General features: G+C 39.7%; 1 protein-coding gene across 2 annotated transcripts in view; it reads left to right on the top strand.

The window, feature by feature from the left end:
* The window catches only part of PUS7 (pseudouridine synthase 7), a 55104-nt gene extending 30598 nt beyond the window's left edge, over positions 1 to 24506 (top strand). For both annotated transcript variants that reach the window (XM_040260809.1, XM_040260808.1), the window contains 9 exons: positions 9001 to 9129; positions 9776 to 9901; positions 13243 to 13304; positions 14152 to 14312; positions 15588 to 15714; positions 16945 to 17046; positions 19561 to 19690; positions 22713 to 22804; positions 23401 to 24506. In XM_040260809.1, coding sequence (XP_040116743.1) covers positions 9001 to 9129; positions 9776 to 9901; positions 13243 to 13304; positions 14152 to 14312; positions 15588 to 15714; positions 16945 to 17046; positions 19561 to 19690; positions 22713 to 22804; positions 23401 to 23537 — 1066 coding nt within the window. In that variant the 3' untranslated portion in view covers positions 23538 to 24506. The remainder of the gene's footprint in view (positions 1 to 9000; positions 9130 to 9775; positions 9902 to 13242; positions 13305 to 14151; positions 14313 to 15587; positions 15715 to 16944; positions 17047 to 19560; positions 19691 to 22712; positions 22805 to 23400) is intronic.
* Positions 24507 to 24745: the final 239 nt, after the last annotated feature.

Raw genomic sequence — 24745 nt, 5'->3', positions numbered from 1 at the left:
CCTTTCCCGTGAGAACTGGTAGACAGGATAAACCCACTCTGCCATGCAAGGATTTTAATTACTGCTGAATTGATTAGTGTTTGGGATAAGCAGCTTCTCAGCTTCATGTAACTCTCCAAAGTCGCCTGGTAGTTTTCACAGGATCTCAAGCAGGAACAGCCTCATTCAGCATGATTTGTTTCTCTTCCTGCCTCTTCCTGCCAGTCTCCTTTCTGAGCCTGGGCCAGTATTTTCCTGGCTTTGTTAATAAAGGCATTTTGTGCAACATGCTGCTTAGGTTGGCTCCTGGCGTTTAAAAGTGAGATTTTGGTATTCCCAAGTTACTCACAGGATTGCTATGAATTTACAACCAAAGAGTTTGATCCAGGATCATCAAAATTAAAACTGTGAACAGTATCATGAAAGGTACTGTCAACTTCATCCCAAGGAGCACCCACACCAGCAAGAACTGAGTGTTCTCTTGCTTTCTGCTATGCTAGTAGGATTCACAAATACATGTTTTTGTGTATTCAAGAATCAACTGTAGAATTTGATTCAGCCATGAAAAAGAATGAAGTACATGTGTTGGTTGCTCAGTGGTGCCCAACTCTTTGCTACCTCATGGACTGCAACCTACCAGGCTCCTCTGTCCATGGGATTTTCCAGGCAAGGGTACTGAAGTGGTTTGCCATTTCCTTCTCTAGGGGATCTTCGCAACTTGGGGATCTAACCCAGGTCTCCTGCACTGCAGGCAGATTTTTCATCAACTGAGCCACCAGGGAAGCCTTGATATATACTATAGCATGAACGAACCTTAAAATCACTGTGTAAACTAAGTAAGGGAAGTCACACGCAAAGGACCACATATTATATGTTTGTATGAAATGTCCCAGATAGGGAGATCTGTAAAGACAAAGTAGGTTAGTGGTTGCTAGGAGTCGCAGGGAAAGGGAAGGGGGGTCATAGGTGTACGGTTTCTTTTGGGAGTGATGGAAATATTCTGGAATTAGATAATGGTGACAGTTGCACAACATTGTGACTATACTAAACCCCCCCGAGTTGTACACTTTATAATGCTTAAAATGATAAGTTTTTTGTTATGTTCATTTTAGCTCTTTATTAAAAAAAAAAGAACTAAGCTGTCTTTCATGGCTATTGGGAAGCAGTCTCCCTAATCTCTTTCCAGAACTGCCAAGCTGCCTATCTGATTCCTTCTTTCCTCTTGACTCTTAAATTTCCTGTCCATTTTTATAGCAAGAGTTACTGACCAAAGAGGGGCTCTGTCCTCCCTTTCCTCCCACTGTTCATCCTGATCCTTTGCTTCCTGGACCCTTTGGGATACTGTTTCTGGACTAATTGATGCCCTGTGGGTCTGCCGTCAGCTCCATATGTCTAAAGTCAAGGATGTGGTTCCTCTGAGCAGCTGGCCCGAGCTGGTACAGACCCACTTCACACCTTTTGGTACTTGGGTTGGACAGGGCATTCAGGGCCAGGAGAGAGGGTAATGGAATATGAGGTTTGCCTACTTCTCTGGCTAGCTTCCTGCATTTTATAATAATTAGTGGACAGTGACACTTCTTCTTTCCTTAAGAAATTTGGTCAGGCTGCTTCTGCACATATTGAACCAGGAAACAAATTGATTGATTGATAATGCATCAAGAAATTGATTGCTTTCAGGGAATATGGCTAAATTTTCAGCAAGGAAACAAGAATTCTCTGAGATGAAATGGCAAACTGGTATTATATGGTGGATTTTAAACAGTTTAACTCAGTAACAGCATATTTTTAATGAAGAAGTAGAATAAAATTTCCTCAGTAATTTTGCATGTAATGTTGGGACTTGGGAGGCTGTGCAGGCCCCTGTGGGGCAGCTTCTGTAATTAGGGTCTGAGTCTAAAATATGGGCATGGATCTCTAGACCAGCCAGTTAGGGGCAGAATAGCCTCTCATGCAGGCCCAGGGCCCAGGAACCGCATCCAGACCTTCCCAACCCTTGTTACTTCCTGCCAAAGCTGGAACGTGGCTCCTGACAATAAGAGCCAATAGGAGTGCGCTCAAGGGCCCACTCTGAGAAACACCATGCAGTCCAGAGTTGTAAAGAGAGAAGTGTAGTCAACAAAGTGAAGCTCAGAAGCCCTTTGTTCTGGTAGTTCTCAGCTCTTCAGAGGACGCTTGAATTCAGAAGGAAGGTAAAGCCACTTGCTGAGGCACAGTGATGTACCGTGTAGCGTTTGTAGCTTTAAAAAATTGTCACCAACCCAGGTGACCCAAATTGAAAAGTCTTAAATAAAATGAATGACTAAGTAAATTAAAATTGATGAGTTATTTTTTACTATATTAGATTATTTCTAATTTTTTAAAACTCTCTTTGCTAAAGTAGAGAAAGATGAATACTAACATAAGAAAATGTGAAAGTATTTTTAAATGGCCAAATGTGCAAGTGAAAAACCAGACATCTTGTTTAACCATGAAATATTAGAGCATTTTATTAGAACTGAGAACAAAATGGAGATGACCACACTATTACTACTACTTATATTTGTTCTTGGCATTCTATAATACAAAGAATAATTAGGAAATAAGTGATGTAAAAATTAGGAGGAGGCCAGACTGCAGTTTTGTTACTGATGTATGATTGTTTCCATTGAAGGAGTTAACTGAAAGTTATGCAAGATAGGAAAGAGTATATACAAAAATCAGTATTCAGATGATAACCTATTAGAAGTTATAGCAGAAAAAAATATTTTACACAGAAGAAGATGAAGAAAAGAACATACCTAGAAACAAAAATTTTTGTAAAGTGTAAGATCTCTCTCTGTGAAGAAAACTTTGAAATGCTATTGATAAATGTAAAAGGGCTTGAGTAAATGAATGCTGTAATCTGTTCTTGGATACATATAAATGTTTTTTAATGAATAAACATGTACATTTATGCTGATACTAAATGAAAATACCAATAGAATGTTTCAAACTAATCAAGCTGATTGTAATGTGGGAAAGAGTCAGAACTGACCATAAAAATTCTGGAAGAAATGACTAATAAAGGGGGATTAGTGTAAAAATTTATAATGAAATATATATATATATATCATTTAAAATATTTTTATTAAAACAGTCCCATGGTGATTTTGGAGTAAATTGTACACTTAGATTACTAAAACATTTTTACCACACTCTCCACTCTATTTCTGGATTTATAATAATCTGTTTCTTTCACTTATCACCTGGGTTTTTTTAGAGCAATTTACTTATTTTTATTGAAGTACAATTAACTTACATTGTTTCAGATGAACAACAAAGTCGATTTTATACTTGTGTTATATGTAAACACAAATTCTTTTTAGATTCTTTTCCATTATTGGTTTCTACAAGATAATGAATACAGTTCCCTGTGCTATGTAATGCATACTTGTTTATTTTATATAGGGTAGTGTATATATGTTAATCTCACATTCCAAATTTATTCCTCCCTCCTGTCTTTCCCCTTTGGTAACCATGTTTGTTTTCTCTGTGCATCTGTTTCTGTTTTGTAAATAAGCTCCTTTTTTTTTTAACCACATGTAAGTGATATCATATATTGGTCTTTGACTTACTTTCCTTAGGATAATCATCTCCAGGTCCATCATGTTGCTGCTGATGACATTATTTTTTTCTCTTCTGGCTGAGTAATATTCTGTTGTATATATATGCCGCCTCTTCTTTAGCTGTTCACATCTCTAGATGAACATTTAGGTTGCTGTCATGTCTTGATATGCTGTAAATAGTGCTGCTGTGAACACTGGGGTGCGTGCATCTTTTTGAATTAGAGTTTTCGTCTCTTCTGGGTGTGTGCCCAAAAGTGGGGCTGCTGGCTCCTCTGGCAACTCTGTCACTAGTTTTTGAGGAATCTCCATACTGTTCTCCATAGTGGCTGTGCCAGTTTACATTCCTACCAACAGTATACAGAGTTCTCTTTTTTCCTGCACCATCTCCAATATTTATTATCCTTTTTTTTTTTTAATGTATATTTGACTGTGCTGGGTGTTTGTTTTTGTGCAGCCTTTCTCTAGTTGCAGTGAGCAGGGCTGCTCTCTAGTTGCAGTGCATTACCTTCTCACTGTGGTGGCTTCTCTTGCTGCAGAGCACGGGCTGTTGGGTGCACAGGCTTTAGTAGCCGTGGCTCAGGCTCAGTGGTTGTGTTGTGGTGTGTACAAGCTTAGTTGCTCTGCAGCGTGTGGGATTCCTGGACCGGGAATCGAACCCATGCCTCCTGCATTGACAGGTGGATTCTTCACCATCGATCCACCAGGGAAGCCCTATCAGTAGGCTTTTTAATGATGGCCATTCTGACCAGTGGGAGGTGGCACCTTACAGTAATTTTGATTTGCATTTATCTAAGAATTAGCATTATTGAGCATCTTTTCATGTGCCTGTTGGCCATCTTTTTGGAGCGATGTCTGTTTAGGTCTTCTGGCCATTTTTAAATTTTATTTATTTTTTTCTGCCTATTTTTGATTAGGCTGTTTGTTTTTTGATAATGAGCTGTATAAACTGTATGTTTTGTCAATTAAACCATCGTTGCTTGTATCATTTGCAAATGTATTTTTCCCAGTCTGTAGATTGTCTTTTTATTTTGTTTATGGTTTCCTTTGCTATGCAAAAGCTTTTAAGGTTAATTAGATCCCATTTGTTTATTTTTGCTTTTGTTTCCATTACTCTAGAAGACAGACTTATGAAAATAATGCTGTGATTTTTGTCAAATTGTGTTCTGCCTGTTTTCCTCTAGTTTTATAGTATCTGGTCTTAGAGTTAGCTCTTTAATCCTTTTTGAGTTTATTTTTGTATCTGATGTTGGAAAATGTTCTGATTTCATTTTTTTACATATGATTGTCTAGCCACAGTATATTTTAAACCTATTATAGAAGTATAGCAGTTAAAGCAGTGTGGTACTTACACATAAATGGGTAGAATTAGAATAATTACAGACCCAGATATGTAGCATTTAAAATCAGCAGAGAAAAGATGTTCTGAGCTAGTAAATTTGTGGGTTTATTTTTTGTAGCCAAGTCTTTGATGTAATGTTTATACTCCATAATCTACCTTTAAAAAACAAAAAAAGTCAAAAACAAAAAGGAACACGTGATGCTGTTAATTTAAAATGCAGAACCAAAGCCACTGAGCAGCAGCTGATGCAGTTACTGGCTTCTGTGTGAAAAACTTTCCCCTCTTTCCTTAGTCTCCTTGTGGCCCAGGATGAAAAGAGACCATAATTTAAAGCCAAGGGAGAGAGCATGACCTCATCCCCCTCCTTTCTAAATGAGCCACTTCTGGCATCAGCAGTTGACTGGGGAGAGTAAACAGAGACTCCCAGTCAAAGCCCTGGAACCCCTGTGCCCGGAGTTCTTTCCTTTTTTGCTTCAGCCAGTGTGAAAGACCAGTCTTTTGTAAAAGACCAGTAGTGAAGATTAGTGTATTAATGATTGCATGGAGGCCAGCACTGCTGTAAATGAGACACATCACTACTGTAAGCCAAAATGAAACAGAAGAAAAAGTATCCTTTATACTCTAAAGCAACAACTGAATAAGTGTAAAAGTACTACATTGTTTGTTAATCGGTTATACTCCGATACAAAATAAAAAGTTAAAAAAAAAAGGCACTCTACTTATACCTGGGGATACTGTTTAAAAAAATAATCTCCAACTAGGGACACCCTTTCTAAGTAAAGCTTTAATCCCAGAGGTATTTTTAAAAACTCTCAATTAAAATTTTACTATCTAGTCCTTGTTTGTAGAATGTCAACTGATACAGGAGGAATGGGGTGGGGGGTGGTTTACAAACACTTTCACAGTCAGCACAGTAGTATTTGCACCTGCCAGCAGCTATCCTTGGGCATCGAAACAGCTGGATGAAAGACAGTGGGGAAACAGGCTAGGCACAGAATTTTTATATGGCACGCCACAGGTTACAAATTTTAAAAGGAAAAGGAGGAAAAGGTACCATTTTGTTGTGATACACTGAAAAGGCCTCAGCATCTCCTGGGTGACACTCCCGCCAGAATGTGGGAGTTTTTTTGTTGTTGCTCAGTAACTCAGACATGAGTGTCATGTCACTCACACTAAGTTATGTCCAACTCTTTGCGACACCATGGACTTCAGCATCCCAGGCTCCTCTGTCCTTCACTGTCTCCCAGAGTTTGCACAAATTCTTGCCCATTTGAGTTGGTGATGCTATCTAACTATCTTCTCCTGTGCTGCCCTCCTTTCCTTTTGCCCTCAATCTTTCCTAGCCTCAGGGTCTTTTCCAGTGAGTCAGCTCTTCACATTAGGTGACCAAAGTATTGGCTCTCCAGCTTCAGCATCAGTCCTTCCAATGAATATTCAGTGCTACTGAGGAGCAGTCCACATCCAAACTCACCCAATTCCTCCCAGTAGCGTCACTTAGATTTTTTTTAAGCTCCTTAACTTCAGGATCTAATCAAGAACCAGGACAATCATTGTTTCCTCACAGTAAGATTTTGAGCATAACCTATGGGAGTCTTACTGTTGTGGAAATAATGATTGTCCTGGTCTTTGATTAGATCCTGAAGTTAGGTAGCATTAAAAATCCCTGGTAGTTCAGACTGTAAAGAATCTGCCTGCAATGTGGGAGACCTGGGTTTGATCCCTGAATTGGGAAGATCCAGAGGAGGAGGGCATGGCACCCGCTACTGTATTCTTGCCTAGAAAATCCCCATGGACAGAGGAGCCTGATGGGCTACAGTTCGTGGAGTCGCAAAGAGTCAGACACTACTGAGCGACTAAGCACACACACACAAAATCTCAGTAACGTTATGGGGGAATTGGGTGAGTTTGAATCTGGACTGCTGTTCGGTAGCACTGAATTCCGGTAGGCTCCCTGAGGGTTACCAGTGGTGAGTGGCTTGGGAGACTGCTGTTCTTAGGAGACACATACTGCACTCTCTTTAAGGGTGAGATGTCCCCAGGCTGCAGCTCACTCTCACGTGGTTCAGAATGTGTGTGTGTGTGTGTGCGCGCGCGCATGTATGTGTGGTATGCTGCTGCTGCTGCTGCTAAGTCGCTTCAGTCGTGTCCGACTCTGTGCGACCCCATAGATGGCAGCCCACCAGGCTCCCCCGTGCCTGGGATTCTCCAGGCAAGAACACTGGAGTGGGTTGCCATTGCCTTCTCCAATGCCTGAAAGTGAAAAGTGAAAGTGAAGTCGCTCAGTCGTGTCTGACTCTTAGCAACCCCATGGACTGCAGCCCACCAGGCTCCTCCATCCATGGGATTCTAGGAGTGTTCATATGTCTAGAAATACATGTAAATTATAGTGGGAAAATGTTAGCAATTGGTAAATCTGAGTGTAAAGTATAAGATTTCGTTACAGTGTTACCAGTTTTTTTTTTTTTAAGTTGGGAAATTTTCCAAAGTATAAAAATATTAAGTGAACTCACAAAATGGGAGATAATATTTTCTCACTGTGTGGTAAAGGGTAGATTTCCTTAATCTATGAAAACAGAAGAATATTAACAATCCAATAGAAAAAGAGGTAGTAGGAAGAATAGGTACTCCACAGTCAAGACATGAAAAAATGTTTAAATTCTCTCACAGTAAGAAGCAGGTAAGTAAAAATGAAAACAGCATTTTAAATTTTGCCTGGCAGAGCTAAAATAAGGTTTATAACATGCTGTGTGAGGAGACAGGCATGAGACAGGAGGCACTAACATATGGCAGTGTGAATTGGTATAACCTTTTTGGAGAACAGTAGGGGTTAAAATTTAAAATCCACCACTTCTCCTTAGATATGAACATATCTAAATCATTCACCTATGTAGGTGTTCCATGAAGTCTGTATGAGGATGTTTGTTAGAGAGTACTTTATAGTAATAGCAGAAGATGGCTAGCAATTTAAATGGCCATCCCAGGGGACTGGTCAGATGAAGGCCAGAGAAAAGATCTACACAGAGTGAGGCAGCTTCTGAAAGGACTCTCTGGATAAGGCAGGTCTCTAATAGGCAGTTTTCCAGTTTTCTGTGAATAAAGGAAGATAATAAACAATTTGTAATTGTAACAAAAAAAATTGTTTTTTAAAAGGGAGGATCTGGGTGCTGGTTACATGGTTGCATTCACTTTGTGGAAATCTGTCAAGCAGTTCTGTCCATATAACATATATTAGAAGCTTACTGAGAAATTCCAAAGAGAGAGAGAGAAGATAATAGGAACACTTACTTGTACAGAAAGTGTTTTTCTAGAGGCATATACAAGAAACTGTTCATGTTGGCTGCCAGTGGAGAGGGGTATTGAGGGACAGAGTTACAGCAGAGGCTTTCTAGTACTGTACTTCTTTTTTTACGTGTATTGCTAAAGAAGTTAGTTTTTCAAGGAAACTTAATACCTTTTAAATGATATCAGGAAAGTATAGATTATGTGATTCTGACTAAATATATGTAGTCAGATAAAGATCATATACATATATCTGACGTGTGTTTAAGAAAGAAAGAAAGGATAGGAGGAAATTCAAAGTTAGATACTGACATTTTTTTTTTAGCTGATGAGACTGAGTTTTGTTTTCTTCTGTATTTCTCTGTACTTTTCCAAGTTTTCTGTAGCATGATTAGAATATTTTTCTGATGGACAAAAATGAAACTATGATTCTTTTTTAATGTTTAGTAAGAACTTTTTTACCTGTAGGAATTGCTCTCCGCTCCCTTTCTCACCCTTCTCCCCTCACAAAAAGTAGAAAATTTCAAACAGAATTGTTCCATTATCAGTACGCAAATAACATGAGACTCTTTAAGAATATAACGATGGCCCAGGTTACATCATTCCAGTAGGAACAGGTGACCTCAGGCTGGAGGAACATTCCAGAGGCGAATGAAAGATAGGCTTACCCCACTGGCCTTGGTGCCTTTCTTTTCTGCCATCACAGCTTCTAGTCTCATTTTAAGCTGCCATTTTCTGTCATAAACTGTCCTAGATCATATTAGCCAGGCAACAGGTCATGACTATCTTTCTGCTCCTTTTACATTTTGTATTTTTTAGAATAACTGCACAAAGACTTGCCCACTTGAACAAGTGCTTGATGAACTTTAAGCTGGGGAATTTCAGCTATCAGAAAAACCCTCTGAAATTGGGAGAGCTTCAAGGAAATCACTTCACAGTCGTCCTCAGGTAAAGAGCTGCGATGCGGAGTACAGAGCAGGGAGGATCTTCTTGGGTCACCTCGGGTCCCTTTGGAATGGTTGTTAATTCCAGTGAGCTGGCACCAATGGTCTTGGCGGCCCAGAAAGGCGAGGTGGGGTCCGATGGAGCTGGGAGAGCAAACCCAGCTGTAGTGTTTGTGCCAATACAGCCACGCCTCTACTCACTCAGCGCCACCTTTGGAATGAGGCAATCTCCTTGAAATGCAAAAGACACCTTACACTTCCACCTACCTAGAATAGGCAGATTCATAGACACAAAAAAGTAGAATAAAGGTTACCTGGGGTGTAAGGTGGGGAGATGAGTTACTGTTCAGTAACTGGCATTTCAATTTGAGAAGATGAAGCAGTTCAGGAAGTATATAGTGGTAGAGGTTGCACAACACTGTGAATATACTTAATGCTACCATATTGCATGCTTAGAAATGGCTAAAATGGTAAATTTTGTGTTGTGTACACTTCGCAGTTTTTAAAAAGACAAAGTCCTTGGGAGGTAGAGAGAAAGCTCCATGGAACAAGGGAAAAACACAGGAGCCAAGCTATGTCACGTATGATTTGCATCCCTGAGTGTGTTTGCCTGTAAATTTTTTTCTCTGGGTCATTTGGGCCCCCCACAGAAATATAACAGGAACTGACAACCAAGTGGAACAAGCCATGAACTCTCTCAAGGAGATTGGGTTTATCAACTACTACGGAATGCAGAGGTTTGGAACAACAGCTGTCCCCACATATCAAGTTGGAAGGTTTGTATTTAATTTCTTAACTTTTGTCTGAAAGAACTTGCTCATTAAAAAATAAAAAGAAGCAGGATTTTTTTTTTTTTGTCAGTGGTGTTTTTAGTTATTTCTAGATTTCCTGGAAAACTGGACCAAAAGAATCCTTTTAGATGACCAACTGATCCATAGCCTCCATAAGTTTTGTTCTAGTTTATGATAGTTCATGTACAAGGTGAAAAAGTAAGTCAGGGTTCAGAGAGCTTTAACCTGATGAGTCAGTTTTTCTCTCCCACCTAATAGCCCATCCAGGGATTCTGTTTTCTTTTACACAGATAAATCTTGGCTCAGTACATGACCTAACAGTAGCGGTTGGGTAACTCAGCCCCAGAGTAGCCTGAAGGAGACGAGTAGCTTGTGGTCTCTATTAACAGGTGCTTCCTAATTTCTTAAACTGGTACCTGCCCTTCCCTCACCCTTTAAAGAAAGTGGTGTAGGATGCAGATAGCATATAAAATTCATTTTAAGAACCCTCTTGTCAGCTTTGTGATAATAGGAAATCCCTAGGTGAGCTGGGGTGGGAATCCCATCAGTAAAGACTCGGGTTTATAAGCTTACTTACACTATCCTGCTCTCCGGTGCATATTGTGTTACCTAAATGATTATTCACATTGCAGTTAGGATTGGGAAGCTTGAGTTGGAATTGATCTGAGAGATTATTTAGTTCATATTCTTCCTGGCACTTCAAATTCTTTGCTTTAGCAAAGGTGAAATTTGGGAGGCAGCTCGAGCTCACTGGTTTGTCAGCTGCAGTCCTGAGAGGAGAGGGGTCTTCTCAATTCAGTCCATAATTTCAGCAGCTGACTCTATGAAGTTGCATTTGTTCATGCATCCTTAAGATCACAAAATGAAAATATCATGTAGAATTTCCTCTACCTCTCAGGCTGTGTTGTGAGGGTAAAAAGCTCAGGTAAAAGGGGGAAATTCTTTGGCAGTCCAGTGGTTAGAACTCCGTCCTTCACTGTCAAGGGCCCTGGGTTCAATCCCTGGTTAGGGAACTAAGATCCCACACACCACATGCAGTGGCAAAAAAATAAAAGTAAATAAAAACCACTCATATAATTCAATAACAACAAAAAAAACTAATTTTAAAATGGGCAAAGAACTTGACTATTCCCCAAAGAAGATACACAGGCAACTATGAAACCCATGAAAAGATGTTTAGTACCGCTAATTATTAGGGAAATGTACATCAAAACCACAGTAGGATATGACTTTGTACCCATTAGGATGGCTGTTATTTAAAAAAAGAACAAAAAGGGAAAGAAAATAAGTGTTGGGTGTAGAGAAATTGTAGCCCTTGCACACTGCAGGTGAGTATATAGAATGGAACTGCCATTGTAGAAATGATATGGACAGTCCCCAAAAACTAAAACACATAGCTTCTACTATATGATTCTGCAGTTCCATTTCTGGATGTATACCCAAAAGAAATAAAAACACTCAACAGATATTTATACAGCTATGTTGAGAAGAGCATTGTTCACAATAGCCAAATGGTAGAAGCAGCCAACTAGGTGTCCATTAACAGATGAACTGAGAAACAGAATGTCCATAGATGCAGTGGGATGCAGCCTTAAAAAGGAACGCAGTTTGACACATGCTACAGCACGAATAAACCTGAAGACTTACGCTAAGTGAAATAAGCCAGTCACAAAAGGACAGACACTATGTAATTCCTCTTGTCTGCGATTCCTAGAGTAGTGAAAGTTATAGACAAAGTAGAATGGTGGTTGCCAGGAGCTGTGGCGAGGGGAAAGAAGGAGTTCCTGTCTACTGAATCCTGAATTGGTCATGAAGGATTGAAGAGCCCTGGAGGCAGATGGTCCTGATGGTTATACGACAGTGTGGCTGGACTTAATGCCGCAGAACTGTCCACTTAAAAATAGCTGAAATGATAAATTTTATGCTATATATACTTTACACGGTTTATAAAAGAAAGTGAAAAAAGGAAAGATACTAGTACTGTAAGAAGTCTCGTAGTTAAGCAACTTTATACCAAGTGTTGGCACACTTTTTGTGTAGAGGGTCAGGTCATAAATAGTTAGACTTTGTGGGCCGCAGAGTGTGTCCGGCAGCTCCTCAGACTGTTGTTACAGGGTGAAAGCAACCAGAGATGGCACATATCTTAATGAGCACGGCTGGTTTTCAGTAGAACTGTTTACAAAATCAAGTGACCAGCCAGAGAACAAAGGTTTTTGCACACAGAAGATCTTTCTTTCGTGGTATTTGGTGCCCCGCCACCTAGTCCTGAATTAGCACCGTGCTCTTTTTGAAAATATTACTGAAGGCCTAGGCCCGCTGAATAGTGTTTACTCAGGAGGGTGTCTAGACTGTTGGAGCATGGCTTGTTCCAGGACTTCAAGAATTGCCAGCAGTGGGATATCTTTTAGAATAATTCATTGCACTAGTAGGTTAAAAATCTACTAACTAGTTAGTAAATTAGTTAACCACTAGTTAGTTAACTAGTAGGTTAAATATGTGATCTCATTAGTATATACAGTAGCATTTTACATAAAACACAAATATCTCATGTAGATTAACTTAAATGTGAAAAATAAAAACCCTAGTTAAGTAGAAAAACAGAAAAATTAATAGGAGGGATTTTTGTTTTTTGGTGGTAGGGAAGGGCTTTCTGACTCCAAGCCCAGAAATCTTAATGAGGAAAAAATGTTCAGATATGATACACGAAATATATCCTTTGTGTGGCAAAAGATAGTATAATAAAAGGAAAAGGAAAAATAGCATACACATAAAGATCAAGCAGGTCTTGAAAGCTATACTCTGAAGTGTTAACAGTGTTTGTTTTTTAGAGGTTAGATACCAGGTAACCTCCTTTCTTCTGTACTGTTTAATTTTATAGAAACATGTATAACTTATAATCAGCAAAAGTAAAGATACTTCCATTTTGGTGAAAATTATAATGCGTAAAGATAAATTGTATTCTCTTTACCTAGGCAAGAAATTTTTTAATATGGGGAGAAATTTTTTTAAAGTTTCAAATATTGATATATAAAGACTGATTTATGCAGATAATACCATGTATAACAGCTTAAAACATGACTAGATAGTATTTATACTGTATAGCATTTTAAAAATGAGATGATACTAAATGATATAAATGTTATATTCTTAATTTTCTTCTTTTTAGTTCCTTTGACATTTACCTGTCATTATATCAATATTAGTTTTTCTGCTTTCAAGTTTAATAAAATATATAAAGTTAACATGATTTGTTGACTCTACAGATGTGGGCAGATAAAACTCATCTTAATGCAAAATTAAGTAAAATAAATGCTGTTTAATTTTAGAGCTATACTGCAAAATTCCTGGACTGAAGTCATGGATTTAATATTGAAACCCCGTTCTGGAGGTGAGAATAAAAATAATCTTAAAAAAAAAAAAAGGAATATATGAGTCGATATTCATGAAATTGCTTTGAATAAAAGTATAGGTGCAAATTAGCATCATTATTTCAAAATTTTTGCATCTTTATTTTTGTACAAGTCTTATGTATATATTAGAGACTTATAATTTATCTCTCTCTTATTTTCAGCTCTTTAGCTCAAGCTCATCTAATTTATTAACTCATAAATGAATACATTTATTTCTTTGTGCACTACAAAATCTCTGAACATACAGGACTCCAAACAGATTTCACTGGTTGTTAATTTGTTATAAAAACAGAGTGTAATATAATATAAAAACTTGGAGAAAGCACACTGAAAATTTTTGTTTGAAGAGTTCATTAGAAATTCTAATCTCATACTGTATTGAAAAAAGGATTTAAATATCACTTTATAAATCACCAAAATAATTATGTCCACTGTGGATGATCATTTATTTGCATGTTGAAAAGAGAGAAGGTTGTCTAATTTTATGGAAAGTAACCCATTACATTCGACGATACAGTAGAAAAAGTGAGGGAAGGAAGCGAGGGCTGCCTAGGTTTTGTCTGAGGATGAGTTGGCATGGCAGCGCTCAGTGGTTGACTTTAAGTCCTGAGATGGTAGCATGAAAGCTATCTAGTTCTGTAAACTCTCTGCCTTTCCTGTCTTTTCATTTCTGATTATTGCTCTCAGGTGAGCAGAAGCTCTTCCAAGTACCTCTATCACAAATAGCAGTTCCTAATTTTGTCTTCTCTGTGAAATGTTTTAAGTTTTGAAAGTCTGTCTTTTGGATAAACTGTTTAATCACAGCTTTTTTCTCCCCCGCTCCAGCTGAAAAGGGGTACTTGGTTAAATGCAGGGAAGAATGGGCGAAGACCAAAGACCCAGCCGCTGCCCTCCGAAAACTACCTGTCAAAAGGTGTGTGGAAGGGCAGCTTCTCCGAGGACTTTCAAAATACGGAATGAAGAATATAGTCTCTGCATTTGGCATAGTGAGTGCAATTTGTGAAGTCAGGCCCTGACTCAAGGTCGCTTAATGCTTTGAAATTTTTATCTTTAAATTTCACTAAATTTCAAAAGAACAGAAGGTAAATAAGGCTCCTTTGGTGACCTCTGAGAGCTGTGCTACCTGAGTGATCCCTGTTTAGACCCTGGATGGTGACCGGGGAGGGCGGCGGGTGCAGACAGTGGAGCGGTGATGATTAACGTGGAGGGCTTGCAGAAAGCATCCGTGTGGGAAATAGTAGCTATGAGGAGGTTTGATTTAAATGAAGTATTAATGTCTTGGTATTTGAAAAATCAGAACCCATCATAGAGGTCATTTCTTGGTTACTCTCCAGCATCAGAATGTAACCTGCCTCAGTGAGAGGGTTACACAGTAAGTAGTCTAATTGACTACATTTTAGTGTGGTTTCTCTGAGTACCGTCCTGGTGAGTATAGCCTATATTTGTGTTTGGATACCGTAATCCCAATAGACTAAAAGTTTAACTTTTAATTGTTAAGTCTTGCTTGTTGTTCCCCAGGTGTACCCCCCAAAAATCAGGATTCCTGTTCCAGGAAATTAGTGGTCAAAAAGTCATATAGGCTTTTGCCTTCTGTACAATTAGAAAACACTGTTAGCTCTATGATTGATGTGTAAGTTCCTTGAGTTTGAAGTCTGTGTCTTTGATTTAGTGCAGGGGTCCCCAGCCCCTGGGCCACGGACTGACACCCGTCCGTGGCCTGTTAGGAGCCAGGCTGCACAGCAGGAGGTGAGCAGTGAGTGAGTGAGAGACGCTTCATCTGTATTTACAGCCTACCCCCCATCTCTTGCATTGTTGCCTGAGCTCCGCCTCCTGTCAGATCAGTGATGGCTTAGTAAGCATAATGCACTTGGATCATCCCACCCCTCCCCACCCTCTGTGTCCGTGGAAAAATTGTCTTTCACAAAACCAGTCACTGGTGCCAATAAAGTTGGGAACCGCTGATGTAGAGTATGAATTCCAAAGCACTTGTTTTCTTCACATTCACGTCTGCACTGTGTGGGTACGAAGCGGGAGCTGCTGCTGATTGTGAGCACCTTGCAGCCTGAGGGGTTCCGTCTCTGAAATTGGTTGCCACGTATCAGTCACTGTTCCTGTAAGCTCTTCGAAAAAAATGGGAGATGGAAGTTAGGAGTTTCTTATATGAAGTGTGCCACTTAACAAATGGGGTGTCTTGGCAAGTACAGTACTTTCAGTATTCAGAATTTTTTTTTTCTCTTGCTTGGTTTTTTTCCTCCCCTCAGATACCAAGAAACAATCGCTTAATGTACATTCACAGCTATCAGAGCTACGTGTGGAACAACATGGTGAGCAAGAGGATTGACGAGTACGGGCTGAAGCCTGTGCCGGGCGACCTTGTTCTCAAAGGAGGTAAAAGGCGGTCATCATCCTTACTCAGCCTACGTTGGGGTCAGTTGTTTGACACTAGTGCTGAAAATCCAGCCTGGCTTCTGGTTAAGATAGAGAGCTTGTGTCTGGTAAGCTTGAGATGTAAGGACAGTATAAGCTCAGACTGACTGGTTTGGATCTGTTCTCTTTAAGGAAAAATGGTTCTGAGTTGAAAATATGCACCTTAGTCTCCATTGTCTTAACTAGGATAAGATTTGGAATAAGCATTGCCTAAAATCCTTTGCCAAATCCTAACCTGGGTCTGTCAAATACTTCTCTACACATCTGAATGTACCTCAGCCTCCCTGCTGTTCTAGGTCAGCCTTAAAGAGTTTCTTTTAGTCAGCACAAGACTGGAGCTCCCTTTGCTTGGGGGCTGTGATGTGCATGCTCACGGCCTGACATGTTCATAAAATGTGCAAACAGCCCCATCTGCTATTGACCCTGTACTGTGGGCCAGGCCTTCTAAGTAAGCCCTCTACATTAAAGCTCACAGGATTACTGTAAAGTATGCTGTATTTCAGACGAGGTTCAGTCACTCACCCTAAGGTTCCACAGCTGGTTTAAAAAAGAGAGAAAGTTGGGAATCGAACTAAGTCTGTCCATTTCCAAAGTCCATGTTCTGGTGTGGTCTACCCTGAAACTGTCTGGGGACAGAGCCTGCTCATCTGTAGGTGTGCCCAGTAAATCCACTAGAGCTTTTATTTGTACAGAAATTTTAATTAATCTTTTCCTGATTAAATTTTTCCTTATCCAATATTGATCACATCTGGTGGGTTTTAATGTCCCCTGTGCCAACCCATTTCATCCTCTAAATACTAACTGAGTTGTCTTTTTTCCCATAGTTTATTCTTCTAGCAAAATGCACTCATTTGTAATAGCTTTCAAGATTGTGTTTTGTAGTAGTATTTGAGGAAAAAGCTAAAAGGATTCCTAAACATGAGGTTGCAGCTGAGAAGTAGTTTACTTTAAGTTTTCTGCTTTTTCTAAATCCATATCTATTTCTTAAATAGATAAATAGAAAAGACAGAAAGGTATATATTCCAAATTAATTTCTTTGAGCTTCATGGGCCACTGAACCTGTATCAGCTTGCATTTCTGATTGCTTAGATATATGTAATTTTAGCAGATTGGGCTCATGAAAATGGGCTAGAATGGGCTCAAGAATATGGGCTTCCCATATTCTTAATTTATTCATTGGTGTATTTTCAGCCACAGCCACCTTTATTGAGGAAGATGATGTTAATAATTACTCCATCCATGATGTGGTAATGCCTTTGCCTGGTTTTGATGTTGTCTACCCCAAGCATAAAAGTAAGTTCCCAGTGTGGGAAAAATAGTTAAAGTCTAACATAATTAAGCTACTAGCACCCAAGAGTATAGAGAGAGGAAAAGAAAATCAGTATTAATTTCCATCAGACTTGAAAAAAATGTTTAGATTTCAAATATATATAAGCCATGTTTACTTGTAAAAGTCTCCCTGATATGGATGCATTCAGATGGATGATTTAAAGCAAGAAATCAGATGGTGGAGATTGTGGTGGTAGTGATAGTGTTGGTATTATTATTGTTGTTGCTATTATTGTTGGCACTGTTATTTAAATTTCTGAAATTCGTTAATTCTTATTAAGGATGGAAGAATTTGGAAAGCATCATTGAGAAAGTGATTGAATAGTTCTACTTTGTGGTGGTTTAGTTGCTAAGTTGTGTCTGACTCTTTGCAACCCCATGGACTGTAGCCCACCAGGCTCCTCCATCCATGGGATTCTCCAGGCAAGAATACTGGAGTGGGTTGCCATTTCCTTCTCCCAGGGATCCTCCCCTCCCAGGAATCAAACCTGGTTCTCCTGCATTGCAGGCAGATTCTTTACGGACTGAGTTGCTAGGGAAGCCCCAATTCTACTTTAACATAGCTTTTTTAAAAAGCTTTTTTTTTTAAACTCAACTATATAAGTAATATCTGTTCATTGGGCTCATAAATTTGTAAAACTGGAAACTTAGAAATTTCCAGAAGCTTAGAAAGTTTATAAACTGGAAATTCCCTACCCTTATTTCCCATGTCCCAGAGGCTGTTGAAAATTACTTTTGTACCTTCATGGATGCCATTGTTGGGGGCTGGGTGGGGGAGGATGGTTGTTCAGGATTCAGAACTTGAAAAACAGGAAGCAGCCCTGAGTGTGGGACCAATTTGGTGGAACTGACACTGAAAGTTTACTCCTTGCCAGGGCTGGTCTGTAGGAGGTGTTTTCCTGTTAAAAATCTTTTCTCTTGAGAGGGCAGAATTAGTTTACTTATTGATGGTATATTCCTTGAAATTACAGAATGCTTAGGATTAGCACCCTTCTTTTTATAAGGCAAGTACTTAGGAAAGAGTTGAAAGGTTATCTTCCGTTTACATGTTTACTTACTCACATTGCTGTGTGAAGTTGGCCTCATGGAGAGCGAAGGATTAAAGAAGAGCAGGAGAAGGAGGGAGGGATGTGCATGCCCGAGGGGCGTGGCCTACCTGTGCTGTGTGGATGGTGCGCGTGGCCCGGTGGGGAACCCAGGAGCTAGAGAAGGCAGGCACTGAGGTGCTCAGAGCCGCACTTGCCCTCTTTCCAAGAGAGAAAAGAATCTTCTTTCTGGTACCTCTCGAGGCCAGAAACTTTGGGTTAGGCAGTCTCACTTACTCAGCACAGCCTTTGAGAGAGCCAGTAGTGCGGACTTCATGGCCATGGCGGGGGCTCACAGGCTGGCTGGGTGGCGGTCCAGGCATGTGGCTTCGTGACAGAGGCTGTTGATGTCAGCAGCGCTCAGTCAGAGATCCCAGCTGTCTGCATAAGTGGGTTGTGAGGTCTTTCCTTGACCCTGGTCTACCTAACATTTGTTTACAAATGACTTGAATAAGAAATCTGATTAGCATGTTTGCAAGTAGTATTACCCAAAATAGTTAATTATATGAAAAGTAAGTATTTAAAAGGTATTTAAAGTACCACAGAGGGCATTTAATACGGCTAAATGTAAATTCTCACATTTATGTTCAAAGATCAAATGTATAGATGGAAAAGGCTACTTTGATGGTAGTCTTCATAAAAGCTATCCAGTGTTACTATAACATAAGCCTGTTACCCAAGGCAGATTAGGACTCTGGGGACTATAGAACATTTGAGGGAACATGTTGGTCTAGAGAAGAAATGGCTTAAAGTTCCAATACTTATGAACACATGTGGAAGGGAGCAATTAATCTATGTCCAAAAGCAGTCAACAGAAGTCACACAAAGAGTATTTCAGTTTGGCAAAGGAAGATATTTCCAATAATTGCCTGCTTCACGAGGTAGTAGCTCCCTGTGGATGGCAACGTGCAAGCAAAGGCTGGGTGCCTGTCTTTCTCTGGTGTTATAAAAAAAGATTCTACATCAGGTGCGAGGGTGAGCCAGATGGTGTTCCCAGGTCTTTTATTTTTATACATTTATTTATAACTACCTTCTTCTGTAAAGAGTTTGAGGCTCTGTATATATCTCTTCCAACTCTGAGTACATGTAAGTTGCAGTTGAGTAATTTCTGATGAAATGGTCTTTTGTGCCTGGCTTGGGAACCTTATACCCAGATACTGTGTCTGGTGGGAGAGTTAATCTACAAGTTGGAAACAAACCTAAACTGGACACACTTAGTACTAGTTAGTAAGGCAGTAAATTTTAATTCCAGAGAACAGGTTGGATTATAAGTTGATGTGACTAATTTTGTTAAGATGATCTAACTGAACTTTTGTTACCTTCTTTGTAGTCAAGCTCAAGATAGCTTGCTGACATGCTGCATTCCACATAACTTTTTTGTGTTTTTTATTAGTTAGTGAAGCCTACAGGGAAATGCTCACAGCAGACAATCTTGATATTGACAACATGAGACACAAAATTAGAGATTATTCCTTATCAGGGGCCTACCGAAAGATCATTATTCGTCCTCAGAATGTCAGCTGGTGAGTAGTAGTCTTGAATGAAATAGAACTGAATTACTGTGTGAGATTTTAAGCTTTTGCATCACGTAAATATTTTTCAGTGCTTACAGCCTAATATATGAGTGTTATTGTTGTTACTAAATACTATTCTCATAACTACTACTATTCAGTATTTTTCAAGTTATCAGGAGATAAATGAATTCAAATATAGTGAAAGTGGCTAAGTTTACATCTGATTGACATTGGTAAATTATTGAAGAGATGTGCCGAGAATGAACTTTTTCCCTGTTTCTAAAGAGACTTGATATTTTCTAGTTCTTACTGAGAATTAGCTGTGAGTTCCACACTCTTATGATTGTTTCAATATCATGTTTCTAAAGAGAAAAAGACATTTGTATGAACCCATTTTAAAATACCTTAATACTTAGTATTATGTAAAGCTTTATTTGATAATTTAAAACTTAAAGCCTGGACCAGACGCCCACTGTCAGGAAATTCTGTCATTTCCTTCTCTCTGTCTCCTGTTCTCCCTTTGCCTCCTCCCTCCTGTTCTCTGGATTGAGGGAAGAGGTTGGCATGGTTGTCCTTGCTCTTGCCCACTCTGGAGAGCAGTTGCTCAAAATGACACAGTGTTGTTAGTGGTAATAACCACTCTGCAAAAAAAATATAAATGCTGTGATTAATTCAGTTGCATCTCTGCCAAGTTTACTACATTTCAGTTCAGTTCAGTCGCTCAGTCGTGTCCGATTCTTTGCGACCCCATGAATCGCAGCACGCCAGGCCTCCCTGTCCATCACCAGCTCCCGGAGTTCACTCAGACTCACGTCCATCGAGTCAGTGATGCCATCCAGCCATCTAACCCTCTGTCGTCCCCTTCTCCTGCCCTCAATCCCTCCCAGCATCAGATCTTTTCCAGTGAGTCAACTCTTCGCATAAGGTGGCCAAAGTACTGGAGTTTCAGCTTCAGCATCATTCTTTCCAAAGAAATCCCAGAGCTGATCTCCTTCAGAATGGACTGGTTGGATCTCCTTGCAGTCCAAGGGACTCACAAAAGTCTTCTCCAACACCACAGTTCAAAAGCATCAATTCTTCGGCTCTCAGCTTTCTTCACGGTCCAACTCTCATATCCATACATGACCACTGGAAAAACCATAGCCTTGACTAGATGGACCTTTGTTGGCAAAGTAATGTCTCTGCTTTTGAATGTGCTGTCTAGGTTCGTCATAACTTTTCTTCCAAGGAGTAAGTGTCTTTTAATTTCATGGCTGCAGTCACCATCTGCAGTGATTTTGGAGCCCCCCAAAATAAGATCTGACACTGTTTCCACTGTTTTCCCATCTATTTGCCATGAAGTGATGGGACCAGATGCCATGATCTTCGTTTTCTGAATGTTGAGCTTTAAGCCAACTTTTTCACTCTCCACTTTCACTTTCATCAAGAGGCTTTTTAGTTCCTCTTCACTTTCTGCCATAAGGGTAGTGTCATCTGCATACCTGAGGTTATTGATATTTTTCCTGGCAATCTTGATTCCAGCTTGTGCTTCTTCCAGCCCAGGGTTTCTCATGATGTACTCTGCATAGAAGTTAAATAAGCAGGGTGACAATATCCAGCCTTGATGTACTCCTTTTCCTATTTGGAACCAGTCTGTTGTTCCATGTCCAGTTCTAACTGTTGCTTCCTGACCTGCATATAGGTTTCTCAAGAGGCAAGTCAGGTCGTCTGGTATTCCCATCTCTTGAAGAATTTTCCACAGTTTATTGTGATCCACACAAAGGCTTTGGCATAGTCAATAAAGCAGAAATCGATGTTTTTCTGGAACTCTCTTGCTTTTTCCATGATCCAACGGATGTTGGCAATTTGATCTCTGATTCCTCTGCTTCTTCTAAAACCAGCTTGAACATCTGGAAGTTCATGGTTCATGTATTGCTGAAGCCTGGCTTGGAGAATTTTGAGCATTACTTTACTAACATGTGAGATGAGTGCAATTGTGCTGTAGTTTGAGCATTCTTTGGCATTGCCTTTCTTTGGGATTGGAATGAAAACTGACCTTTTCCAGTCCTGCGGCCACTGCTGAGTTTTCCAAATATGCTGGCATATTGAGTGCAGCACTTTCACAGCATCATCTTTTAGGATTTGAAATAGCTCCACTGGAATTCCATCACCTCCACTAGCTTTGTTCGTAGTGATGCTTTCTAAGGCCCACTTGACTTCACATTCCAGGATGTCTGGCTCTAGGTGAGTGATCACACCATCGTGATTATCTGGGTCGTGAGGATCTTTCTTGTACAGTTCTTCTGTGTATTCTTGCCACCTGTTCTTAATATCTTCTGCTTCTGTTAGGTCCATACCATTTCTGTCCTTTATCGAGCCCATCTTTGCATGAAATGTTCCCTTGGTATCTCTAATTTTCTTGACGAGATTTCTAGTCTTTCCCATTCTGTTGTTTTCCTCTATTTCTTTGCATTGATCGCTGAGGAAGGCTTTCTTATCTCTTCTTGCTATTCTTTGGAACTCTGCATTCAGATGCTTGTATCTTTCCTTTTCTCCTTTGCTCTTCGCCTCTCCTTTTCACAGCTATTTGTAAGGCCTCCTCAGACAGCCATTTTGCTTTTTTGCATTTCTTTTCCATAGGGATAGCCTTGATCCCTGTCTCCTATACAATGTCATGAACCTCCATCCATAGATCATCAGGCACTCTATCTATCAAGATCTAGTCCCTTAAATCTATTTCTCACTTCCACTTTATAATCATAAGGGATTTGATTTAGGTCATACCTGAATGATAGGATACTACATATCAACCACATACAAAAGAATTTCCATCCTAGGGAAACGTCTCTCGTCTTTCACATAGATTGCCATCATCTGTCACTTTGCTGTATAGTATTTGTATATAAAATCTAGCCTTATTCTGTTATTGAATAGTCTCACCTACAATTATCTACACTAGGCCTATGTGTTTTTCTTAAGGAAATGGTGATGAGCAACCTAGTACCTGTTATAGAAATTCACATTCACACTTTTCTTTCTTTATGTTTTGAAGGGAAGTCGTTGCATATGATGATCCTAAAATTCCACTGTTCAACACAGATGTGGACAACCTGGAAGGTAAACCACCACCAGTGTTTGCTTCTGGTAAGTTTTCTTAGCCATCAGTTCTGTGTCAACTTGGAGATGTTTTCTCACACAGAAACATATTTTTAAAAAGCTTACTATCATCGACCACCTCCCAACCCCCTCTGTAATGTCTGTTTTATGTTTTATCATCTAAGTTTTAAGATTATAGCTGGAGGCCAATGATTAAAGCAGTGTTTTGCACTGAAAATTAATGAACTTTATAGAAGGTTATAATGTCATGTGATTGAATGTCCTCCCCCCACCATAGAGAGTTAACAAAGATGAGTGAAAATCCAGCAAGAGAGTCTAAGACATTGTCTGCCTTCTCACCAGCAAATTCTTCTTGCCTTTTCTTTGTCCAGTTTCGCCGTGTGGTGAAAACATTGTACATGGGTTTCCTCGTCTGTCACCCACCCTTTTTAGGAGGGGTCCCGGTAGAATTACGATAGTCAGCTAGATCCTTTACTCACAGATCCCTTTCTTCCATGCTCCTCCTCTGGGAAGCAGGCTGGGGAAAGGACCGCATTCTTCTTGTATGGAGATTACGTGACTCATGCCAGGCTGTCTGCAGCTGCCTTACTTTTCTATCTGTTGTCTCCTTTTTTGCCTGGCAGAAGGCAAATACAGAGCTCTGAAGATGGATTTTTCTCTCCCTCCTTCTACCTACGCGACCATGGCCATTCGCGAAGTGCTTAAAATGGATACCAGCATCAAGAACCAGACCCAGCTGAACACCACCTGGCTCCGCTGAGGCCTGTGTCCTGTATTAGAAAATGCAGGCTTGTGTTTGCTGGCTTCCTGTTCATTTTCCTCTGAGTGCAGGCCCCTGTGTGGATTTGGGATCTTTGTAGTCAAAGACTATTTGTATTTTTCCAAGTTTTTATTAGCTTAATTTGCAATATTTGTACATATATAGAAATCGTGAGGATCCTCACTCTAGTTCAGAGAATATAAATTGGTTAGAATATATTTCAGGTGCTTAAATCATAGCAAAATGTCAGCTTTTATTGGCTTTATAATCATTTTAAAGAAATTTGGTTTAAGGTAGCAGTTTTACATTTTGCTACATTCTTGAAGGGCAATAGGAATTTTTAATGCATCTCTGAATGTATACATAACAATGCATTTTAAGAGAAATGCAATGGAACAAATACTGACTGTGGATAATAATTAGTGACACCCCTCCCCTCAGAAAAACCCTATAAATATAAATAACAGTACTTATGCTCACATTAATGGTGGTAAAACAACCACAGGTTTATAAACACAAAAGTGATTGTTATTATCCATGAATCAGGTTCAGCTAAGTGTATATAGACTTTCCGGTTGCAATAGCTTTTGCATTTATTATCATTGCCTTGCAGGAGAGTTGCATCAATAGGGCTTTTTTTCTTTATGTAAACATGTGCAGCTATTTTCAGTTAAGGTCCACTTTCTACTCCAGGTGCCTTTTACGTTAACTCTTTCTGCTGGACTGATATTTGCCCAAAAATAAACGATAGAGAAGAAGACTTTTGCAAACTTAACAAGGGCTCCTCCTATCAGCAGCATTCCGGTTGTTACCCATAGTGGAGGTCTTTCCAGTTTTGGCCGTGCATCAAACTGTGCTCTGGTACGAAAGCATAAATATGCCTTTCCAAGGGTGTGTGACATTATTGTATCAATTTTTATTTTCTATCATTTCTAGAACCAAATATAATAAATCTTTTTTAAAACTCTGTCCTACTAGTAATATTAATAAATGACATAAAAACCTAAAACTGAATGCAAATGAGAATAGTGGCCCTGCCGAAGGCAAAGAACCAGGTGAACAAAGGCCCCTCAGAAAAGGTGCGTCATGACCGGGTGTGGGATAATGACAGCATGTGGAACTGTAGGACTGATAGACCCTGTGAAGCTGGAGGCAAGGTGATTCTTAGGTAGCGAGACTCGCCTGCCTTCCAGCGTGCTTTCTTGATG

This window comes from Oryx dammah, unplaced genomic scaffold, assembly GCF_014754425.2.
Source record: "Oryx dammah isolate SB20612 unplaced genomic scaffold, SCBI_Odam_1.1 HiC_scaffold_18, whole genome shotgun sequence".
Taxonomy (NCBI): domain Eukaryota; kingdom Metazoa; phylum Chordata; class Mammalia; order Artiodactyla; family Bovidae; genus Oryx; species Oryx dammah.
Note: the sequence above shows the minus strand (reverse complement) of the source record. Positions and strands in the feature narration are given on the sequence as shown.